Consider the following 23,980-nt stretch of genomic DNA (forward strand, 5'->3'; position numbering starts at 1 on the left):
GGAAGCAGAAAAGTGGGATTTGTCCCAAAAGGGCTGGGGGGGGGGGTGGTGCCCCTCCCCGCCAGTGCGACTTAGCGGCACCGGCCCTCGCAGGCTTCTCGGCAGGGGGTTGGGACCCGCTCCGATCCAGGCAGGCAGCCCCGCGGCTTGGCGGTCCCGCGTACACGGCGGCTCCCAGCCGCCCGACCAGCGCCGACCCAGCCGTACTCAGGCTTCGCGGCGGCCCGCGCGCTCCCCGCCTCCCCGCGTCCCTCTCCGGATCCCGCCCAACCGCGCTGGGGGGCGGGCCCCGGCGAAGGGGGCGGCAGCCGCGGTGGTGTGGTGACCGTCGCTGACAGATTCCCCGCCCCCACGATCGCCACGTCCCTCACGTACAGCTCCGCGGAGAAGCGGCCACCTGGCGGGCCGGGCTCCGGCTCCTCTGGCTGAGCTCGCTCGGCATGAGGCTGGCGCGGCTGCTGTGCCGAGCCGCCTCGGCCGGCCCCGGCCCGGGGCCGCGCTCCGCCCGCCCGGGCGCCAGCCGCAGCCTCACCTCGGACTCGGGCTCCGGCGTGGCGACGGAAGGCGGCGTTCCGGGCCAGGTGGACTTCTATGCGCGCTTCTCGCCGTCGCCGCTCTCCATGAAGCAGTTCCTCGACTTCGGTGAGTGCGGCCTGGGCCTAGGGCCTTTGTGCGCGGCCTCGGTCGCCTCTGCGCCCGCCTCCCCCTCAACGTCCGCCTCTCCCACCCGCCGCCCACCCCTGGGCCTTCGGTGTTTCCTTCCTCCCTCGAGGGCAGATCCCGACGCTCAGGTGCATAACTGGGGGCGTGTGCCTTTTTACTGTGTTGTTGAAAAACCTGTGGGGCCGCGTGGGGAACGACCATCCGCCTAGCAGAGCACGTGCGAGCGTCTACCCCGGTGGCCAGGCCCCTCCAGAAGACCCCTGTTCCTGGAGAGGCTGTGCGGGGACACCTCCCGGAGTCGTGCGCCGTTTCTGCAGACAGATGATAAATGCCCAGTTTTGTGTGATGATTGCATCAACTTGGCACGACGATCGGGGAGGCAGGTTATAACTGGCCCAGTGTTTCATGGAATGTTTTTCTTGTTACTGGCTTGACTGTTTCCACCAATAGCACGTTCATTTCATCATCAGCAAAATAAGTCTTGAGCACGTGTAAAGTGCATGAGTACAGGACGCTGGGGTTTACCGCATTTCACACTCGCAGAGGCGGCTATCCACTTTCCTCCTTCTCTGATGGGTGCTAGCCTTCTAGAAGGGATGTAACAAATTACAGAAGAATTTCAAAGTTAGGCTTTTAACTTTGACTTCTCATGTGGGGGCATTGAGGGGGGAAAAGGGAAAACTCTAATACACTCTAATGTAGTCATAAAGTTTAAGTAGAAAAAGCTGTCTGATGCGTTGTGAGTGCTGTTAGGTCACTGACAGATCACCAGTGGGCTTGAGAGATGTTGGCATGGCTGGCAGCTTTATCTTAAAATTGTGGTTTACAGTGGCAGGGTTTTTGTTTTTTTTGGGCTCATGCCCTTGGTTTTTGTTTTTACTTTGAAATGACTCTAGTGTGCTTAAGGGGCGAATGTGGTCTTGTTCACAAGTACGCCATTCACCTTCAAATGTTTTCCTTTAATCCTGTAATTCCTGCTGTTGCAATTTAATTTTTGCTAAGGTTGTCTTTGCTGAAACAGTAAGATTAAATTAGTGAGTTTTAAATGAATTGCTGCAGTAATCTAATTTTTTTATGGAAAATTAACTTTAAATGGGCCTGCTTGCCAGAATGCTTGCAGAGGGTTCTGCAGGTATTCTGCTTAGCATCCTGATGCAGGAGGGGAGTAATGAGCAGGCTGCTTTCCAGGAATTAAACAGTTGAATGGGGCTTGCTGGGGGAGGCACCGGAAGAAGGTCGCTGAGGGCATTGGTATTTTTTTGCTTTTTGTTTCCTGAAAGCCCGTCTGTACATTACTCTTTGGTTATGGGAATTTATATAGTGGGTCTCATGCACATGACAATATTTCTGTGTTTTAGACAGGTATTCACTTCTTATAAACCTGGATTTAGGAAACAGGTTCTAAATGATGGCAGCAAGTTTATAGGGGGTAGGCTTTGCAAGTGCTGTTGATCAAACTCCTCATTTTGCCCAGACTTGCTCAGGTTGCCTAAGTTCTAAGACAGGAGATCACAGTGAGGGTGAAAGTAATGGAGACAGGAAAGTGTCTTCATTGCTCTACAAAGTGCTTGTAATGTCAGGAATCGGAAGGTTATTTGGGATGCCCTAGAGACTGGGTTATCATCTCGCCTTCTCTTCTTTACTTACCCTGTAATTATGGTGATGCTGCCCCTCTGAAGTTTCTGGCAAAATAACTTCCCCTGTGTTTCTCCCTGCTTCTTGGCTTCTCCTGCCTTCTGGTTTCCACTTACTGCTGTTCCCACCGTGTCTGGTTTCAGGATCCGTGAATGCTTGTGAAAAGACCTCATTTATGTTTCTGCGGCAAGAGTTGCCTGTTAGATTGGCAAATATAATGAAAGAAATAAGTCTTCTTCCAGATAATCTTCTCAGGACGCCATCAGTTCAATTGGTACAAAGCTGGTAAGATTCCCATGTTTGCAGTTTTAATGGAGCTGGGGACTAAACACCAGGCTAAAGCAAATCCTTTTTTAGTCTTTAGTAGAATATTAAAATAAGCAGCAGTGTTCCAGTCCTCCTTTTTGGGGGCGCATCTGGGCTTATCCTTTGAATCCTAGATTCTACCATTCCTTGGTTTTGAGAAAAACAATTAACTGCACAGAAATGCAGACGCTAAGTTTAAGATTTATGTTATTAAGCCTGCAGGGATGTTACAGTAATAATAACTACCATTGTTGAAGTGAGGGGTTTACATACAGTATCTTTAATCCTTTCCACACCCCTGCTCAGTAGACATTGTTATCTTCATTTTACAGATGAGGAAACAGGCTTTAGCAGGTAAATTTTTTGCTTAAGCCAGTAGCACCAAGATAAGAGCTAGGGTTCAAACCCAGAGTTTCTGTTTCTGCTGTGCCGTGCTGCAGCTAGAAAGGTGGAATGTATTAAAGGGTGCGTATTTTTATAAACTAAATTAATTTTATTGAAGTGTATCTTTATAAGTCACAAAAGGTAAAGTCTTTATCATTTTAAAACAGTTAGAAGTTAGTGGAATAATGTAGAAACTGTTCCCTGGCTGGTGTAGCTCAGTGGATTGAGCACGGACCTGCGAAACAAGAGCTCGGGGTTCGATTCCCAGTCAGGGCACATGCCTGGGTTGCAGGCCAGTTCCCAGCAGGGGCCAGTTCCCAGCAGGGGGTGCACCAGAAGCAACCATACACTGATATTTCTCTCCTTCTCTCCTTCCCTTCTAAAGATAAATAAAGAAAATTTTAAAAAGAATGAATTTTAAAAAAGCCTTTACAAACCACACACAAAAAACCCCTGTGATCTCTCTTCTAAAAAATAATAGAGTTATGAAGGGGTGTACAGCACATGTGGCCACTTAAATACAGGCATTCTTGTTATTAATTTAATAGTTTTATTCTCTTAATCACTATACATTTCAAAAAAAATAGTCATGCCAGAGTTGTTTTTTTATTGATTGATTGCCTGATTTTATTTATTTATTTTAAAGATTTTTTTTTTATTTTTAGAGAGAGGGGAAGGGAAGGAGAGAGAGAGGGAGAGAAACATCAGTCAGTTGCTTCTCACACACTCCCAACTGGGGACCTGGCCCGCAACCAGGGCATGTGCCCTGACTGGGAATTACAACCAGCAACCCCTTTGTTTCGAAGGCCAGTGTATAATGCACTGAGGCACACCGGGTAGGGCTGATTACTTGATTTTAAAGAGAGAGGAGGGGGTAGGGGAAGAGGGTCGGGGAGAGAAAGAAGGAGAGGAGGAGAGGAGAGACAGATAGACTTTGATTTTTGTCCACTTATTGATGCATTCATTGGTTGATTCTTGTATGTGCCCTGACCAGGGATCAAACCCACAACCTTGGCATATCGGGATGTATCAGGACCACAGAGTTCGGTGTTAATGGGAAAAAATTGGCTGCAAGACATTTCCCAATCATGATTCATAGAAATCCTTGCTTTCCTTTTGTAGGCATTATAGTTTGTACAAGAAGCTGATCTAACATCAATTTTTAAAAATATTTTATTTATTTATTTTTAGAGAGAGGGGAAGGGAAGGAGAAAGAGGGAGAGAAACATCAATGTGTGGTTGCTTCTTGTGCGCCCCAAACTGGGGATCCTTTGGTTCGCAGGCCTGTGCTCAATCCACTGAGCCACACCAGCCAGGGCCTAACATCAATTTTAAATAATAAGTGAGAGAAGTACGACTGCTATATACTGTTGACCCTTGAACAACATGGGTTTGAACTGTGTGGGCCCACTTGCATGCAGATGTTTTTCAATAAATACAGTTAATGTATTTTCCTTATGCTTTTCTTGAAAACATTTTTTCTCTAGCTTACTTTATTATAAGAATACAGTATATAATACATATAACCTACAGAATATTTGTTGACTGTGTTATTGGTAGGCTTCTGGTCAACAGTAGGTTATTAGTAGTTAACTTTTTGGACTGTCAAAAGTTACATGTGACTTTGTGACTGGAGTGCAAGGGTCAGGAGTCACCAGATGTCTAGATGTGGCCTAATTCCCTAGTTGTTCAAGGGCCAACTGTATATGATGATAGATGCCATGCAGTCCAAATGTGGAGCAATTACAAACATTTAAGGAAGAGACATTTGTTTAGGAACTGTGATGGAGTATAAAGGAGAACAGAATTTTCTCTGGAAGCTTATTTCTTTTTTAAAATTCATTAAAAATAGCATATGCTACATTTAAAAACCTGATCTGTGTGTAACATATGCTAAGTATTCAAATCCTCTTGAAAAAAGAGCAGTTTTTCTTGCCAGTGAAGAGATAGTTAATGGTTAAAGCAAAACAGTAGGTATCAGAATCATTTGACTTTGGAATGTAGAGAGGCAAATTGCTTGTCAGCACCAGCTTTCCAAACCAACATACCGATTTACAGATTTTTTAAAAGCACTTTCATTGCCCCAGACGCCTGCCGACCCTTTATCTTTTTTTTAAATCCTCATCTGAGGATTTATTTATTGATTTTAGGGAGAGAGAAAGTGGGGACAGGGAGGGAGAAAGAAACATCTATCTATTGCCTCTCATGTGCACCCTGACCCAGGAATTGAACTGGCAACCTAGGTATGTGCCCTGACCAGGATGGAACCCATAACCTTTTGGTTTATGGGATGATGCTCCAACCCACTGAGCCACCCGGCACCTGGTCAGAGCCAGACCTTACGCTCTTGAAGGTCATTGAATGGTAGTGAAGTGTTTTTAGCTCTCACTCTGCACTGCCATTGTGCTCGGTGGCATGACCTTGAGAAAGTCATTTGGCCTTCTTTATTTTCCTCCTTCCTGACAGGTGATTTGCAACCTTGAAAAGTACATTTTCATGACTTTTGTGTTTTTCTTCAGTCTTGTTTAAAAGAACTATGTGGTGTAGATTGTAGGCTTTCAACAAATATTTGTTGATTGGACGTAAACATCTAAAATTAAGGTTTAAAGTAGAGACATTTAAGTTAGACTCCTAGGCCAAGGTCAGCTGGGCTCTACATTTTACTGAGACTAAGACAAGTTAAGTCATTTGCTCATGACCACATAGTTATTGGTGACAGATACAGTTCCCATGACAATAATTATTTATGCGATAATGTGTAGTGGTAAATTTAAAGAATTTAAGAGCTCTTTTAGAGTATAGAAGTTTAAAACGTAAAAGGGGCAGGAAACCTCACAATCCTTCAATCAAATTTAACCTGTGTTTTTAGGAGAAAACTTGCACTTTCTACTAGTTTGTGCCAGGAACTTTGCTATAATGTGATTTGGTATAAAAATCCTACTTCATCCTATCTAGGTGGCTCAGTTGGTTGGAGCATCGTCCCATACACGAAAAGCTTGCAGGTTTGATTCCTGATCAGGTCACGTACCTAGGTGGTCGGTGCACATACAGGAGACAACTGATCATATTGAGTTCCGCCCTCCCTTACTTTCTCCCTCTTTCTCTAGAATAAATAAAATCATATCCTTGGGTGAGGATTAAAACAATTCTACTTTAACCATAATTTAATTTATAGTGCTATTCTAAATTAAAAATTACAAAATGTTAAAAATACCTCTTAAGCATTTTTACAATATTGAACTCTCAAAATATAAAAAAACCAAATGTACCCTATTCATTTGTACTTTAGGTATATCCAGAGTCTTCAGGAGCTTCTTGATTTTAAGGACAAAAGTGCCGAAGATGCTAAAACTATTTATGAGTAAGTATACTATTTTGACCTTTATTCTGAACATAATTTTTGTACCCTTTAAACATCATATGAAAATATAAATGTATTGAGCTTAAACCTGCTATTGGATCACATTAGGGAAATTGATTCATTTTTAGTTTCCCACTACTGTAGAACATGTGGTAGTGTATTTCTCTAAAGTAGCCCACACAGGCAAGGCAATTAACATAAATCGGTAAATTGTTCTGGGAATGAAAAATGCTTCATGTTCTTCTGAACTCCAACTGGAAGAAAAGACTGAATCATCACACAGCTCAAGTGTGATGATCAACAGATGTCTAGCTGTGGCCGTAATGCCACTTGGATACAACTTGAGGACTCGGCCTGCAGGGCATGCACGTCAAAAGGCCGCCACCTCAGCTGCAGCTAATTATTGCCATACCAACATGCTGCCCAGGTCATCTGTGTTTTTTTTGTGTGTAAAGAAAAGTCACAAGTCTACATTTTTAGTGTAAAATCTTCTAATTTCAAATTGGATCAACTGGCAATTAAAATTTTTAAATAACTCCAGGCCTACAAAAACATGGCGATGGGTATCTCATTTATGACCTGTGGTCTGGAAGATGATGTAAGTAATATGGCCACTTTAATAACCAACATACCAGAGCTGATACGCCCAAGCAGTTCCCTCAGGCAGTTACCCAATTATTCCAGTGAATGTTGCTCAAAAGTTGGAGACCACCTCTTTGTTGTTTAATACATATTTTGACTGTCTTTAGAGGCAGGAGCAACACTTCACTTTGTAGACATGGTTTTGGTCTGAAAATAGCATCCAGATTTACTCTGTGCCTATGTGAGCAGCACATTTTACATGAATGATGCCATTTGGTCATTAAAATAATTAAATTGAGATAATGCTATCTGTCTGCACAGAGAGGTTAAGTACCTTAAGGTAGCATAAAGGTCATAGAGCTGGCAAAGGGTGGGACCAGGATTTGGACAACAGTAGTCTCGAAAGTAAACATTATGTTATATGGATTATGCTATGGAACCTTCTGGAAACTGTCATTCAGAGCAGTCAAGCAGAATAATACTGTTTTGTGTTTTGTAAAAAAGAGAGGTAAAATAAACTAATAAAAGGGGTGACTAGAAATGATGATATGTTTGCTGTTTTCGAGAAGTTTTATTGTTTGTATTTTGGATTAACAACTTGGTTTTGAAGCTAATTACAAACTAGGAATTTCAAAAATGTTTTGAGCAGTGAGAGCATCATTGGAATAAGTTAACAGTACTCAAGATGATGACTTTGAATGGGAAAGCCACTCATTCGAAAGTGTAAATTCTGATGAACATGTCACAAAATGGATTTTGTTGCTTCATAATTAAAACTTCTTTTCTCCTTTACTTAGTTCTTTACCCATGCAACAATGTCTTCTAATCTAAATGACAGAAATGAGAAGGCCAGATGACTTGAAAATTTTTCTTTTCACACAATAATTGACTTTTTTCTCCCATTTTTAAACTCACGGGATGAGCGAAATTAGAATTCTTGACTACTTTTCTGTTCTAAGTGGTCCTTTCTCTCTTTGAACCCTAGGGAATAGTTCCAGAGCAGACAGGCTGTGTTGGCTCATTCACCTTCATTCCTTACAGAGCATGTGTTCCCGAGAAGCAAGTGCTCTGTGTTCTCTTACACTGACCGCCCTGGACACCTCCCTCATAGTGAGCGCTCAGATGGTCTTAGTTGGTAATGGTTAAAGAAGACCGTAACAGTTTTAGGATTATGCTGTGGTTCAGCCTTGCTTTGAAGACTTTCAAGAATGTAATTAAATGTCAAAAGCTTTATTTTGGAAGTCCTTACACGTTCATAGATTCAGTGTATTTTATGATCTGAAATATATTTACATAAGTGTAGGAAAATGCGCACTGAGGCTCCTTTTGCTGAATTAGGGATTTCTTGCCTGGTTTAGTTGGTTAAACTCAGACTTTAGTACTAAATTGACTTGTCACAATATCTGTTTTGAGAGACAGGTTTGCTTAGCTTTACAGATACTGTAATACGGATCAGGAACCGTCACAATGACGTTATTCCCACGATGGCCCAGGGTGTGATCGAATACAAGGAGAGCTTCGGGGTGGATCCTGTCACCAGCCAGAATGTTCAGTACTTTTTGGATCGCTTTTTCATGAGCCGGATTTCAATTCGAATGTTACTCAATCAGCACTGTAAGTGTCTGGAAAGACAAGAAAAGAAGCTAAATAATGTGTGTTGGTATATTTAAAATTTATTTAGCAAACTTTCCTTTAACAAGAATGTTCAATTTTACTTTTTTTTGCATATTAAGAAAAGTAAATACATTCCCATACAAAATAGGTATTTTTTAAAATTAATCTTTAGAGGGGAAGGGAAGGAGAAAGAGAGAGAAACATCAATGTTTGGTTGCCTCTTGTGCGTCCTCTGCTGGGAATTGGCCTGCAACCCAGGCATGTGCCCTGACTGGGAATCGAACCGCCAACCTTTGGTTTGCAGGTCTGCGCTTAATCCACTGAGCTACGCCAGCCAGGGCGGTATTGTTTTTTTTTAATGTAAAATACTGTGTTTATGTTTAAGAAGAATGTTCTGTTGTTTGGTACCATTTGAAGAAACAGTTTTCAGCTCTGGAAAAGGGCATTGGATATTTTAGCCTTTTTTTTTGTCTTTGATATTTTATTTCTTGATAGCTTTACTGTTTGGTGGGAAAGACAAAGGAAGCCCTTCTCATCGAAAACACATTGGAAGCATAAACCCAAACTGCAATGTAGTTGAAGTTATTCAAGGTAAATACTACATTTTTCCTTTCAGAAAGCATGCAGGAATCAAAACTGCTGAGTGTTAGTTCTTGCTGTTAAAACAACTATTTATATCACGAGATAAAAATGTTAGGAGTTTGGGTTTGTAAATAACTTTACACTGTTAATTGAACCTTATGCATAGGGTGAGTATGTCTTGACACAATGCTTTGTTAGGCAAAGTAGAGCGATACCATCAAGGTATCTGTTTCGCTTCAAAAATTTTAAGCTCCCTTCCCCCTTTCTAATTCTCTATTGTAGGACCCATAGTTCATAATAGTTTGGTGTGCATCTTTCCATCCTTTTTTCTGTTTATACCACATAAACTCGTACATGTATATGAATGTTCGTCTTACATTGTTGTTTTTGGAAAATGGGGTTCTCTATGTATGTTTTTCTACAAGTTTACAGACATTATATCATCTTCAGTACATGTGGCTGTTCCCTAGGTTTTTGAATGGCCGTATAGATGTATCAGATATCAGTCCACCCTCCTTTTGGTGCACATATAGTTTATTTCCATTTCTCTCCTATTGCCAACAATGCTGCAGTGAACATTTTTAGATAGTGCTGACTTTTGCTAGTATTTTCAAAAGGAATTAAAAACAGTTAAAGTGCATTTAAAATTTTGATAGCCCCCATAAGGTATGAAACAATGAATGAGAGGGTCTACTTCTTAAACCCTCACAAACTGTAAATGTTTATTATATGTATTGCAAATAATTTCCTCAGTCTGCTGTTTCTCTTTACTTTGTTTATGGGTTTGTTTGTTTTTTTGTATTCTATCTGTCATTTTTCCTTTTTGGCTATTAGGCTTTGTCATGTCATATTTAAAAAGATCTTCCCCAAACTAAGGTTTTTAAAAGTATGTTTTCTTCTACAGAAAACTTTAAAATTTCATTTGTCAATATTCTTGCTATCATAATGCATGAAACAGATGTAAATTTATTTAATGATTTTTGTTTCTTTGTATTGATTTCCACTAGATGGCTATGAAAATGCTAGGCGTCTTTGTGATTTGTATTATATTAACTCTCCTGAACTACAGCTTGAAGAACTGAATGGTAAGCCTGATGTTGTCTTCTCCTCAATGCTCAATATTACAGTTACGTAAGAAGGAATGATAAGAATAATTTAGATTTGTTGTGATATAAAAGGACTTCTTCATTGGCTGTGAAAGCCGAGGGAAAGCAGTCATGTTAAAAAATATTTGTGTATATGCGTAGTTAATGTAGTTGGATTCTTTCTGAAAGATAATTTGTTTTTCTCTCCCCTGTTTAAAATTTTTAAGAGTTGATAATGTTGATGATAATAATGATTCTTTGCTTATCTTTGGTTTTCTGGTTAGAAAAAAATAGAAAAAAGTGATGTCAAGAAAATTACATTGGACTTTCATATACACTGCAGTAATGCAAGGTTTACCCTTGAAGATTTTTACTCCCTGAATTATAAATCATTTTTTACTGTTGAAGAAGTAGAAAGACTAGAAGTGTAGAAGAGGAAAGAAAGACACTCATTTATTTGAGAACCTTTTTATTTCTGATGGCCTTTTTTTTTGACTTAGTGCCATTTGGATAAAAAAAGGTTGAGGTGCCTTGGAAGGAGGTTGATGAGTCTCACTGTTTCTCCTAGAGGTGGGGTGATTTAGAAGAGGGAAGGACATTTCCTAAGTTAACATGACCCTTTAAGAAGAAGACAGTTAAACAGGCTTTTACTAAGTTGTATTCTGGATAGCAGTGGAAGAAGGTATCCAATTGAAAATAGAATTGATTGATGTTTTCCTAAAGAAGTATTAATGCATTTGGTCCATAATGGTACCATTCAGTAAATAAGAATCACAGTGTGCAGTGGTAGTTTGGGAACCCAAACTATGTGGGTAGTTTGTAGAAGTTCTACCCATGTTTCCGAGAAAGGTTTTATTCAGAAAAGAATCCAGTTTGTTGGCTGCATTAGAATTCCAGGGTACGGTGGGGCTTACTCCTTTGCTTTACTGAAGGTTCTATTTTACACACTGTCTGCCCCCCAGGCCCACCTGGGCATCTATTAAGTGGTTGAATGTAAAATTAGCATCTCTTGATAAACTGATACTAGCTTAATTTTTTTCTTCAGATCTAAATCCATGGAAATGCCTGAAATAAAACAGAAAACCTTCCACCTAGGTGAAACCTTTTTAAAAAATGGCTTAAAAAAAGAATGTATTTATGTGAGTTGAACCATAGAATTTATAGACTGTAGCACTTTTTGGAGAGCAAAATTCTGGCCTTAAGGTGGAGTGCCCTTTGGAAAGACTGACTGTCATAGAGAAGAATGGGATGATGGGTTGGTTAAACTGTCACTAAGGACGCATGTTGTCACCGTCAGGTGTTCCTCTAGGGGAGCATGGGTGCAAACACTAATGCTGGGAAGAACTGGCGTGGCACTTCTCCTCTAAATGATACTGTTCGCCACAGTAAATGTTTTCATCACTACACAGTATAGTCTTTAAAATGCTTGAAGCACATCTCTCTGTACTTTATATTTTTCTCTTCTGCTCTGTAGCAAAGTCACCAGGACAGCCAATACAAGTGGTTTATGTACCGTCCCATCTCTATCACATGGTGTTTGAACTTTTCAAGGTTTGTAAAATAGTATCACATAACCTTTATCAGTCCTTTCCTGAGCTTAGGAATCTGCTCTGAAAGTTAAATACTCTACCGGGTCTTCCTCAGTTTCATCAAAAGATGTCATTTCATGTTCGGCATCACGTCATGCTCCTGGAGACCAGCCTTTTGTCAGCACTGATGGGCACCTCAGTGTGCTGGTGAGCTCAGACTTGGGAGTGAGAAAGACCTGGGTTCGAATTCCAGGTCTGCCTCTTAATTATGTGTGTGACCTTTGCCAAGTAACTCAACCTTTTGAGCCTCAGTTTTCTCTTCTGGAAAACAAGGATAATACTATCCAGGTTATTATGAAGATTGGGGATAACATACTAAATGTCCAGTACAAAATCAGCACATTATAGGTGCTCAATAAAGTTATATTTTTACAAAACAAAATATTTAGAAGAATGACTCTTAACCTTCCACCCTTAAAGGACTAGAGTCCTACTGTTGTATACTTAAAAAAATTTTTTTAGAAAGTAATTTATATTAACTTACAGGGCTTTTGCTGTTATATTTGTTCTTTACAACAAATTTTGAAAATTAAATAAAATTTATGCTAGTAATGTTGAGAATATTTTTTCCCTCAGTAACACTTGCTGGTAGACAGGAAAGTGGGTGGTAAATGGTTCGGGTCCCTGTGGCTAAAAATGGCACGTGTCATCCAACCTGTGGTCTCTCTCTCGCTGTGGTTACCATGTCTCAGCCAGCGGTAGACTGGAAGGGGGGGGGCTTTCAGCCGGATTATGAGAGAGAAACACATACTGAAACAGAGAAAGAAAGAATGATGTCTTAGAACAGCAAGGGTTCAAGAGTGCTCTTTTGTTCTAACACAGCAAAAAAATATCTAATCCTTCCAAAAATCTTTCAAAGTAATTAAACAAATGATTGGCACTTAAAGGTTTAAAAATAATGTTTTCCTTGAAATTTCAGTCACATAAAGATCTTGTTCCCCAGGATGCTTAATAAAAGAAATACTACCATATTATGTGTGAGAATTTATGTAATGTCAGAATAATGGCTTCCATATGGAACCTAATTTTAAATGGCCTTTGGTAGAGAGGATAGAATCTCCTCCTCAGGGATACGCAGTCCTGGCTGGTGTGCAAATTCAGTCCTATCTTTTGCCCTTTTTACTTTATCTAGTCTTATCAATTTCTAGTCCAGTGCTACAGGTCATGTTATCATTTAGTGCTTAAGTTGCACTAAATTAAGTTGTACATGTCATCATTTAGTGCTTATGATTGAGTTAGCAACAAGTACCCTGTATCCTTTAGAGACTGATCAGAACAATTTTGCAATGTCAGTATCTTTGGTTTCAAACTAGTGGTAAATTGGATTAGCTTCTATATCATGATGGGACCATTTCTTTTAATACTATATGAAAAACATTTTTCCATAGAGCAATTTATGACAAAATGGTTCTTATGGAGATGAAACTTTTCATAAATAAGGTTTTTCTGTTACCTACTAAATTATAAAAGCATTTGGATAGAATCTTCTGCTTTAACGTAAGCTATTAAAAGTGTTGAGACCTCTGGTTTTGCAAATACGCAGAATTTAGATGGAATCTTTAAATCAAGATATCTTACAAGTCCTCCAAAACTGATGATACTTTTTTTAAAAGGTAATTCCTTAAATATGGTTATAAGAATTATGATTCTTTGGCATATTTCCATCAAATTAAAAAATTTTAAATTTCAAGTAGTATGTATATAGTTGAAAATTATAATTAGTTTCTCTGTCTTTTTTAAGTTTTGTTTTTAATGGGAATATAACATATTTCAGAACGCAATGAGAGCGACCATGGAATTCCATGCTGACAAAGGTGTTTATCCGCCCATTCAGGTCCACATCACACTGGGCAATGAGGATTTGACTGTGAGGGTAAATGCTTCTTTGTTTTCTTTTAATTGATGTACAGGCATGCACGTAATTTCTACAAAGATACACTTTTTCTTAGGAGAAAGAAATCTTATCTCCCTAGTAGCTAATAAGCATATTCCTTCATTTATCTGGTGGGTTATGGAATTATTCCTTGAACTTGTTTCTGTTCTGGTGATTCAGATGATTCAAGTTAAAGTAAATCCTGGAGGATTTAGTAGGATTATGAATATTCACTTTGATACCTACTTTAATACATAAAGTCTAAAATACTTGGGTATTTGCAGTGTTATGTAGATAGTACATAATTTTTCATTTTTAAATAATGCTTTTCAGTCTACTTTTACTGTAATTATTTCATTGGCTTCTCAGAATGACTCTTTAGTTCGGAGCACAGGTAATTTTTGTCTCAGTTTGGCAGATCACAAACTACGACAGTGGTCAGGTTGTGATTACACGGTGAATAAATGATACAAGACTTAAAATCAGGTCCGCTGACCTAGTGCCAGGCCTTTTCCATTACATTGTTCAGATAGCCCAGTTTCTCAGAGTATGGTGATGTTTCTCATTTTTAAATAATAATTTAAAATTTTGTTTCAAAGTAATAAATGCAGGAGGTATAAAACTCAAATATGTCAGTTCCCGGCCATTTGTGAATCATTACTCAAGATGGTCTTTTAGTTATTTCTTCTGATGTATTGCTTTATTTTTATGTAGTATTTTGATATTGCTATTTCTGAAATTAAAAAAAATTAAACATCACATATTAGCTTTCTGTTTGGTAGCTCAGCTACCATTACTATGGTAGCTGAGAAATTAGGTCTCTGAAAGTTCTTCCCCTCCTGTACCTAGCCATTTTCTCAATAGTTAACTTCATACACGGAGTTCTAGGTTGAAAATAATAATCTTGAGGATTTTTGAAGGCATCTACTGTTTCTCTTTTCTTCAAATGTATAATTCAGTGGGTTTTAGTATATTCACAGGTTGTGCAATTATATCAGAACATTTCAGAACATTTTCATCACTCCCAGGAAAAACACAATGCCCATTTAGCAAATACTCCCCATTTTCCCATCTTCCCAGTCCTTGGAAATCACTGATCTACTTTCTGTGTATGGATTTCCCTATTCAGCACATTTCATAAAAGTGCAGTGACTGACTGCTTCCATTTAGTATAATGTTATATAGCATGTATCCAATATATATAGCGTGTATAGTTAGTAGCATGGTATAGCATAATATAGGATTATTTTCATGGATGAATAATACTCTGTTGTGTAGCTATAACACATTTTGTTTATCCATTCATGAAGTTGGTGGACATTGGGTTGTTTTCATTTTTTGGTGGTTATGAATAAAGCTGCCACTCATGTAGAAGTCTGTGTGTGAACATGGGTTTTCAATTCTATTACTTTATACCTAGGACTTCAATTGCTTTTAGGTAACTCCATGTTTAACTTTTAAGGAACTGCCAAACTGTTTTCCAAAGTAATTGTATCATTTTACATTCCCACCAACAGTGTATGAAGGTTCCCATTTTTCCACGTGGTGGCCTACACTTGTTATTGTCAGTCTTTGATGATAGTCATTTTAATGGGTGTGAGTGGTATCTCATTGTGGTTTTCATTGTCATTTCCCTAATGATTGATGATGTCAAGCATCTTTTCATGTGCCAATTGTCCATTTGTATAAAGAAGTATCAATTAAGATCCTTTGCTCAGTTTTTAAGTGGTTTGTCTTTTTATTGTTGAGTTACAAGAATTCACTCTGTCTATATATTTTCTAATGTAAACACAAGTCCATGGTGAGCTATATGATTTGCAGATTTCCTGTTCTGTGGCTTTTCACTTTCTTGATAGTATCCTTTCAAACACAAAAGGTTTTTCATTTTGAGAAATGCCAATTTTTCTATTTTTTTATTGCTTGTGCTTTCCGTGTCATATCTCAGAAACCATTTGCCTAATCTGTCACCAAAATTTACAGCTGAGTTTCTTCCTAAGAGTTTTATAGTTTTAGTTCTTACATTTAGGTCTTTGATCCATTTCTGAGTTAATTTTTATAAATGGTTTGAGGTAGGAAACTTAATTTCTTTCTTTTGCAAATAGATATCCTGGTCCTAGTACCATTTTTGAGAGTGCTATTCTTTCTTCATTGAATTTTCTTGTCACTTTTGTCAAAAATCAATTGTTCATAAATGTATAGATTTATTTCTGATTTCTCAATTCTATTCCATTAGTCTGTGTATATGTCTCTCCTTATACTTGTCTTGGTTATTGTAGCTCTGTTGTAAGTTTGGAAATAGCCCAATGTGAGTCCTCCAACCTTTTTTATTTCTACTTCAAGATTGTTGTGGCTATTGTTGGTTCCCCGTATTTTTATAAGAATTTTAATATTAGCACCTCAGTTTCTGCAACAAAAATCCAGCTTTATTTACCAGGGACTGTTCAATGTGTAGATCGATGGAGTCTTCTAATTCCTGAACACAGGTTCTTCTCACTTATTTAGTCTTCTTTAATTTCTTTCAACAATATTCTATGACTTTCAGTGTATAAATCTTGTACTTCTTTTATTAATTTTTTTCTTAAGTATGCTAATCTTTTGGGGGTGACTGTAAGTGGAATTTTTTAAATTTTCATTGTTGGATTGTTCATTGTCAGTGTATAGGGATATAACTGATTTTTGTGTTCTGATCTTGTATCTTGGCAACCTTGCTGAGCTCCCTTATGAGTTCTAACAGTTTTTGTGGATTACTTAGGATTTTCTATATACAAGGTCATGTTATCTACATATAGAGATAATTTTACTTCTTCCTTTCCCGTGTGGATTTTTCCCTTGCTTCATTGGTACAGCTAGAACTCCCAGTACCGTGCTGAAGGGAAGTAGTGACAGGAGACAGCCTGTCTTTTTTCTGATTTGGGAAAAGCTTTCAGTCTTCCGCAATTAAGTATGATGTGAACTGTGGGTTTTTCATAAATATTGTTTGTTAGATTGAGAAATTTCACTTATTCCTAGCTTGTTGGATGTCTTTATCATCAAAGGATTTGGATTATGTCAGATGGCTTGTTCCGTATAGGTTGAGATAATCATATGTTTTTTGTTCTTTATCTATCACTTGGTGTATTGATTGATTTTTGTGTGTTGAACCAAACTTGAGTTCTTGGGGTGTCTACTTTTTAGGGGGGGGTTGTTTGTTTTTTGAGGATTTTGCACTGGTATTCATAAGGGATGTTTATTGGTTTGCAATTTTCTTGGTGATGTCTCTGCTTGGCTTTGGTATCAGGGTGATACTAGCCATCCAACACATTCCCCTAGAAGGGAAGTGTTCTCTCCGTTTCTGTATTTTAGAAGTTTGGGAAGGATTGGTGTTGATTCTTTTTAAAATATTTAATGGAATCCAAGCTTGAGTTGTTGTAAGATTATCTGCGCCTGAGTTGTAAGACTTTTGATTAGTAGTTCTGTCTCTTCATTTGTCGTAAGTCTATTCAGATTTTCTATTTTTTACTGAGGTAATTTCTGTAATTTGTCTAAGAATATGTCCATTTCACCTAGGTCATCTAATTTGGTGGCATACAATTTTTCATAGTATTTCCTTATAATCTTTTTTATTTTTGTAAGATTGGTAGTACTGACCCTTGTTTCATTCCTGATTTTATTAATTTGAATTTTCTACCTTTTGGGGGGATCAGTCTAGCTAAAAGTTGTCAATTTTGTTAACCTTCTCAAGAAACCAACTTTTTGCTTTAATGATTTTTCTCCATTGTTTTCAATTCTTTATTTCATTTTCACTATAATCTTTATTTCCTTCCTTTTGCTTACTTTGAAGTTAATTTGCTCCATTTTTAGTTTCTTTGGATAGAAATTTAGGTTATTGATTTGAGACATTTTACAGTTAAAAATTTCCCTGTTAGTACTACTTTCACTATATCTTCTAAGTTTTTATGTTGTGTTTTCATTTTTATTCATCCCAAAGTATTTTCTAATTTCCTTTGTGATTTCTTCTTTGACCCATTGGTTTTTTAAGAGTATGTTGTTTAATTTGTATATACTTGTAGTTTCCCACATTTTGTTCTGTTATTAATTTCTAATTTCATGCCATTGTGATTTCAGAAGTATAGTTTATGTGATTTTAATCCTTTTACATTTATTGAGACTTGTTTTGTGGCCCAACATTTGGTCTCTCCTGGAGAATATTCCATGTATACTTGAGAAAAATGTGTATTCTATTTTGTTACATGAAGTGTTCTGTAGATAGCTGTTAGGTCTTGTTGGTTTATAGTGTTGTTCCTGTTCTGTCCAGTTGTCATAGGCATTATTGAAAGTGGGTCATTGAAATCTCCAACTATTTTGAGTATTTTTCCCTTCAGTTTTGTCAGTTTTTGCTTTGTGTATTTTGGAGTTCTATTAAATGTATATACCTTTATAAGTTTGTATCTCCTTGATGTGTTGATCTTTTATCTTTGTCTCTAATAACAATTTTTGTCTTAGAGACAAATTTTGTTGTCTCTGATATTGATGTATCCATCCCAGCTGTCTTTTGCTTTCTGTTTTCATGGTGTATCTTTTTTCAAGTCTTTATTTTCAACCTGTTTATGTGTTTGAATCTAAAGTGTGTCTTGTGTAGACAGCATACAGATAGATTTTTTTTAATCCATCCTGACGATGTCCACTTTTTAACTGGAGTTTTATTAATAATAACTATTAGTATAGGATTTATTTGCCATTTTGTCATATGTAGTCTAGGTATCTTATATCCCTTTTGAGTCTTTATTTCTCCATTACTAGTGCCTCTTTTGTTGAAATATTTTCTAATATACCATTTTAATTTTCTTTTTGTTTTTTTGATTTCTTTAAATTATTTGCTTAGTTCTTGTCCTAGGATTACAAGTAACATCTTTATTTATACAGATCTAATTCAGATGAATATGAACTTCATTTCAATAGTATACAGGGTGGGGGAGAATATGTTTACAGTTTGTATGGAAAATAATACAATAATTAATAAATAATAATACAAGAATAAACTGTTTCACACACTTGTAACTATAAACCTACTTTTGCCCAACCCTGTGTACATACTTTGTTCTTATATAGGTTCTTTCCCTTTCCCTCCCTATCTTTGGTGTTGGTAGTGTCATAAAACATACATCTTGCCCTGGCTGGTGTGGCTCAGTGGATTGAGTGCTGGCCTGTGAACCAAAAGGCTGCCAGTTTGATTTCTGGTCAGGGCATGCCTGCACTGCAGGCCAGGTCCGCAGTAAGGGGTGTGTGAGAGGCAACAATTGATGTACCTCTCACACATTGATGTTTCTTTCCCTTTCCTTCTCCCTCCTTTCCTTTCTGTCTAAAACAATAAGTAAATAAAATCTTTTAAAAATATATCTTTATACATTGTATGTCCATCTATACAAATTTATAATTATCTATGCAATTATCTTTTAAATACGATAAAAGAAAAAAATTTACAGACAAAAAATACACTTATACAGCCCTTTATATTTAACTATATAGTTACTTTTCCTGGTGGTCTTTATTTCTTCATGTGGATTCAATGTACTGTTTAGTATTCTTTCATTTCAGGCTGAAGGATTCCTTTAATATTTCTTGATAGGGCAGGTCTACCAATGATGAACTCTTTTGTTTATGTGAGAATGTCTTAATTTTTTCTTCATTTTTGAAGGATAATATTGCTGGATATAAACTTCTTGGTTGTCGGTCTTTTTCTTTTAGCACTTTGAATATGTTAACCCTACTTAACCTTTGGGTCTGCTTTACAGAACCTCAAGGTCAGTCAGAGGTGAAAGCTTAGGTCCCCTTCAGTTTTTCCTGAATATGAGCATAGCCCTGGGAATGATGATGGCCTTCTGAATTCTCCAGACATTTATGAGCTTTTCTAAGCCCCAATAGACATCTTCCCTAACTTACTAAGCTTTTTGGTTAGCTTATTTTTTGCCTTAACTGTTGTATATTGCCACAGGTGGCCCTCAAATTAATCAGTTCCCTCTAATTGTTTTTTAAATTCTTTTAAAATATATTTTATTGATTATGCTATTACAGTTGTCCCATTTCCCCCCTTTATTACCCTCCATCCTGCACACCCTCTCCCACCCACATCCCCCCTCTTTAGTTCAAGTCCATGGGTCATACATATAAGTTCTTTGGCTTCTCCATTTCCTATACTATTCTTAACCTCCTCTGTCTTTTACCTACCATTTATGCTACTTATTCCCTACACCTTTTCTCCCTCTCTCCCACTCTCACCCCCACCAATAACCCTCCATGTAATCTCCATTTCTGTGATTCTGTTCCTGTTCTAGTTGTTTGCTTGTTTTTTTTTTTAAGGTTTGGTTGTTAATAACTGTGAGTTTGTTGTCATTTTACTGTTCATATTTTTATCTTCTTTTTGTTAGATAAATCCCTTTAACATTTCATATAATAAAGGCTTGGTGATGATGAACTCCTTGAACTTGACCTTATCTGGGAAGCACTTTATCTGCCCTTCCAGTCTAAATGACAGCTTTGCTGGATAGAGTAATCTTGGATGTAGGTCCTTGCCTTTCATGACCTTGAACACTTCTTTCCAGCCCCTTTTTGCCTGCAAGGTTTCTTTGGAAAAATCAGCTGATAGTGTAATGGGAACTCCTTTGTAGGTAAACTGTCTCTTGTTCTCTTGCTGCTTTTAAGATTCTCTTCTCTTTAATTGTGGGTAATGTAATTATGATGTGCCTTGTGTGTGCTTCCTTGGGTCCAACTTCTTTGGGACTCTCTGAGCTTCCTGGACTTCCTGGAAGTCTCTTTCCTTTGCCAGATTGGGGAAGTTCTCCTTTATTATGTTTTCAAATAAGTTTTCAATTTGTTGCTCTTCCTCTTCTTCTGGAACCCCTATGACTTGCATATTAGAACATTTAAAGATGTCCTGGAGGTTCCTCAGCCTCTCCTCATTTTTTTGAATTCTTGTTTCTTCATTCTGTTCTGGTTCAATGTTTCTTTCTTCCTTCTGCTCCAAACTATTGATTTGAGTCCAGGTTTCCTTCCTGTCACTCACCGTTGGTTCCCTGTATATTTTGCTTTATTTCACTTTGGGTAGCCTTCATTTGTTCCTTCATTTTGCAACTGAACTCAGTCAGTTCTGTGAGCATCCTGATTACCAGTGTTTTGAACTGTGCAGCTGATAGGTTGGCTCTCTCTTAGTCGCTTAGTTGTATTTTTTCTGGAGTTTTGATCTGTTCTTTCATTTGGGCCATTTTTTTTTCTTGGCACTCCTGTTACATAGTAAGGGGTGTTCACCAGGGTGGGGCAATCCATGTCACTGTGTTGTGATGCCATATGTGGGGGAGGGGAACAAGAGGGAACAATGGTGCTTGCTCTGCTCTCTGCAGGTTTTCAGTCACTTCCCCCATTACCCACAATCATATCTGGTGCTGATTCCCGGGTGTGTGGGTCTGTGTATGTTCTAGGACCCTGTGGGTCTCTCCAATGGACTTTCCTGTGAGGCTGGGACTTTCTTCCGCTGCCACCTCCACCCTCACAGGTGTTTTCAGTCAGAGGTTTTGAGGCTTTATTTCTCCAAGCTGGAGCCCTCGGTTGCATGGTCTGTCTCGCTCCCCATTTGTTCCTCTTGGTTTATCTACACACGAATGTGGGACCGCCCAATCCTCCAGTTGCTGCCTAGCCGGTCTGCCAGCTGCACCTTGCCCGCCAAGTCCTCTTGTCGCTGCCTTGTTGCAAGTCCTCTCCACCCTGGCTGCCTGTCTCTGCCCCTCCTACAGTTCAGTATGAATGTGTCTACTTTAACTCCTTGGTCATCAGACTTCCATACAGTTCAATTTTTTGGTTGCTTTTTGTTTTTAAATTTCTTGCTGTCCTTTTAGTTGTGCAAGGAGGCACAGTGTGTCTACCTATGCCTCTATCTTGGCTGGAAGTCTCCTTCTAATTGTTTTTGACAAATGTTTCTGATGATGGGGTGTAGGTGCATGCAGTACTTTTTGCCTTGGGAGGTCAGGATTGGGTCAAAAAATGCAGTGGCTGTCAGGCTCCTGATTTCATTCTGATTGCATATTATATTTGGGGACTGAGAATAAGGCAAGTTGAAACACTACAAATCTCACTGTTGTTTTTCTTGACAGCTTGCTCCCAGGATGGCTGTAAGACTTTGGTTAATTTCCAGAGCTGAACAAAGTTGGTTCTGACAGCTTTTGCCATTTCCTGTTGCTTCGATGGAGGAGAGACTTTGGAACTCCTTTCTCCAGTATTTTTGCTATAATTCCTGCTATTCCTTTTGAAAGACTTAACACTTATTTCAGTTTTCATTCATTTGTATGTGACTCATTTTAGTTGAGAGGTTTTGTTCAGCTGGAGCCTTTAAAATCTTTTTTCCAGCTCTGTTTTGAAATTTCATAATGATGTGGTTTGCTGTGGGCCTTCCCTCACTAATTGGACTGGACCCTGTAGAATTTAGAATTTCTACTGTTTCCTTGATACTTTCTACCCCACTGTGTTGTTTTCTGGTAGTCACATTGGGAGATGTTGGAGTCGTGAAATGATCCTTTTTTTGTATCTTTTTTCTCCTGCTTAACTTTTTATTCTACTCTGTCAGATTTTCTTGACTTTAAATTCCCAGCCCTTTTATTGACTTCATAGTTTCATTATCTTATTATAAACGTCTTTTTTACTATTCTTTTTTATACTATCCCACTTTGGTTTTATCTTTTATCACTCTGAGAATATTAATGATAGCCTTTTTTCAAAAATTAATCTATCTCTGCTGTCTGCACTAGTATCTCTGAGTTTCCTTTTCTATGTGTATGTCTCTTGGATGTTCATTTAAAAGAGTGAGGCACAAATAAATATGACTGTACCATCTGTTTGCTGAAAAAGTAATGTGAATGCATCACTCTTTTTCCCTAGTCCAGATGCTAATGCGTGCCTATTTTTTGGCTGGTTATGTGTCAGCTGCTAGCTCACTAAGGTTTATTATTTGATTCAAAATAAGTCCCATATGGCTTCTGCTTTGGAGTTTCAGTTATATGCAGCATGACCTTTCTTATAGCTTTTCCTGCTTCTGTTTCTTGTGCTTTAGTAACTGGTCTGCAGGTGCTTTCCACTGCTACTCGTGGTCATCCATCACCACAAGGATCACCTAGGCACTCAGGAGACTCCTTCTATGCTGGTGGACAGACAGGCTTTGCTTAGGGAGTCTGTCTGTTTGGTATAAAGAAAGGTTCATAATGGCCCAGGATTCTCACTTCTAGGTATGTATATACTCTGAAGGTTTAAAAACAGATATTTAAGCAAAAACTTACACATGGTTGTTCATAGCAGCATTGTTCACCATAGCCAACACATGGAAACAGCCCAAATATCTGTCAGCTGATGAATGGATCAATTAAATGTGATATATATCCATCTAATGGAATATTAGTTGGCCATAAAAAGAATGAAGCATTGGACATGGTTCCTGCACCATTGAAAACATTATTCTAGTGAAACAAACCAATTATAAAGGCCATGTATCATATGATTCTATTCATATGAAATATCCAGAAGAGGCAACTATCAAGGGGCAAGACGTAGACTAGTGGTTGCTTAAGAGTGTAGTCAGTAAAGTGTCCCAGCATTTCTTTTTGAGGTAATAAAAGTATTCTAAAATTGCCTGTACTGATGGTTGTACTACCTATGAATATATTAAAAGCTATGAGTTTAAATGGGTGAATTTATGGTATGTGAATTATATTTTAAAAATTTTCATAAGGGTCTTGAATAGACTATTCTAGAAGCCCTTTATAAAAGCCCTACCTGTATATTAGGCTCTGCCTCCCGCCTCCTCACATCCAAGGTCACATGACTGCATTTACTCTAGTTATCTCTTTATCGGTTAAATGCTTGCTTTAATTTTCTTCAATAGAGATTTCATCCCCATCACTTACCCTAGGCTTTAAGAATCAAGGTATGGGTATTTTTCCTCCATCCCTTTAGTTTATTCAAATTATTGACATTTTTTACCCTGTGCTGAAAATCCTGTGAAAGAATTGTTTTTGTCTGTCTTAGAACTCTTGCTGCTCTCTCAAATTTTGTGTTTGATCTATATTCAGTAAATAATATGTGTTATAGTTACATATCTTTAAAATTAAAATGTAAACATCTTGGTTCATTGACTGTTGGTTTTATAAGGTTGACACTGAAAAAGATGTTGAGTAAGAGACTTCAGGAGCTCTGGGTGGGAGTCAGGGTTAGTAAATTTCCTACCTTCAGAGCTGTCATCAAGTTGCTGTGGTTGGTTTCCCTTGGACTTGAAATTCACATGAGCTAGGCC

At 38.2% G+C, this 23,980-nt stretch overlaps 1 protein-coding gene across 2 annotated transcripts in view; it reads left to right on the forward strand.

The window, feature by feature from the left end:
• The first annotated feature begins 341 nt into the window (after positions 1 to 341).
• The window catches only part of PDK1 (pyruvate dehydrogenase kinase 1), a 35,349-nt gene continuing 11,710 nt past the window's right edge, over positions 342 to 23,980 (forward strand). The window contains exons 1-8 of one of the 2 annotated variants that reach the window (XM_037151280.2): positions 342 to 642; positions 2,442 to 2,583; positions 6,278 to 6,349; positions 8,361 to 8,545; positions 9,041 to 9,136; positions 10,135 to 10,212; positions 11,687 to 11,763; positions 13,636 to 13,674. In XM_037151280.2, coding sequence (XP_037007175.1) covers positions 441 to 642; positions 2,442 to 2,583; positions 6,278 to 6,349; positions 8,361 to 8,545; positions 9,041 to 9,136; positions 10,135 to 10,212; positions 11,687 to 11,763; positions 13,636 to 13,674 — 891 coding nt within the window. In that variant the 5' untranslated portion in view covers positions 342 to 440. Of the gene's footprint in view, positions 643 to 2,441; positions 2,584 to 6,277; positions 6,350 to 8,360; positions 8,546 to 9,040; positions 9,137 to 10,134; positions 10,213 to 11,686; positions 11,764 to 13,575; positions 13,675 to 23,980 lie in introns of both variants that reach the window. The other variant, XM_037151279.2, reaches the window with a different exon arrangement.

This window comes from Artibeus jamaicensis, unplaced genomic scaffold (assembly GCF_021234435.1).
Source record: "Artibeus jamaicensis isolate MK-2021 breed Jamaican fruit bat unplaced genomic scaffold, CSHL_Jam_final contig_391, whole genome shotgun sequence".
Taxonomy (NCBI): Eukaryota; Metazoa; Chordata; class Mammalia; order Chiroptera; family Phyllostomidae; genus Artibeus; species Artibeus jamaicensis.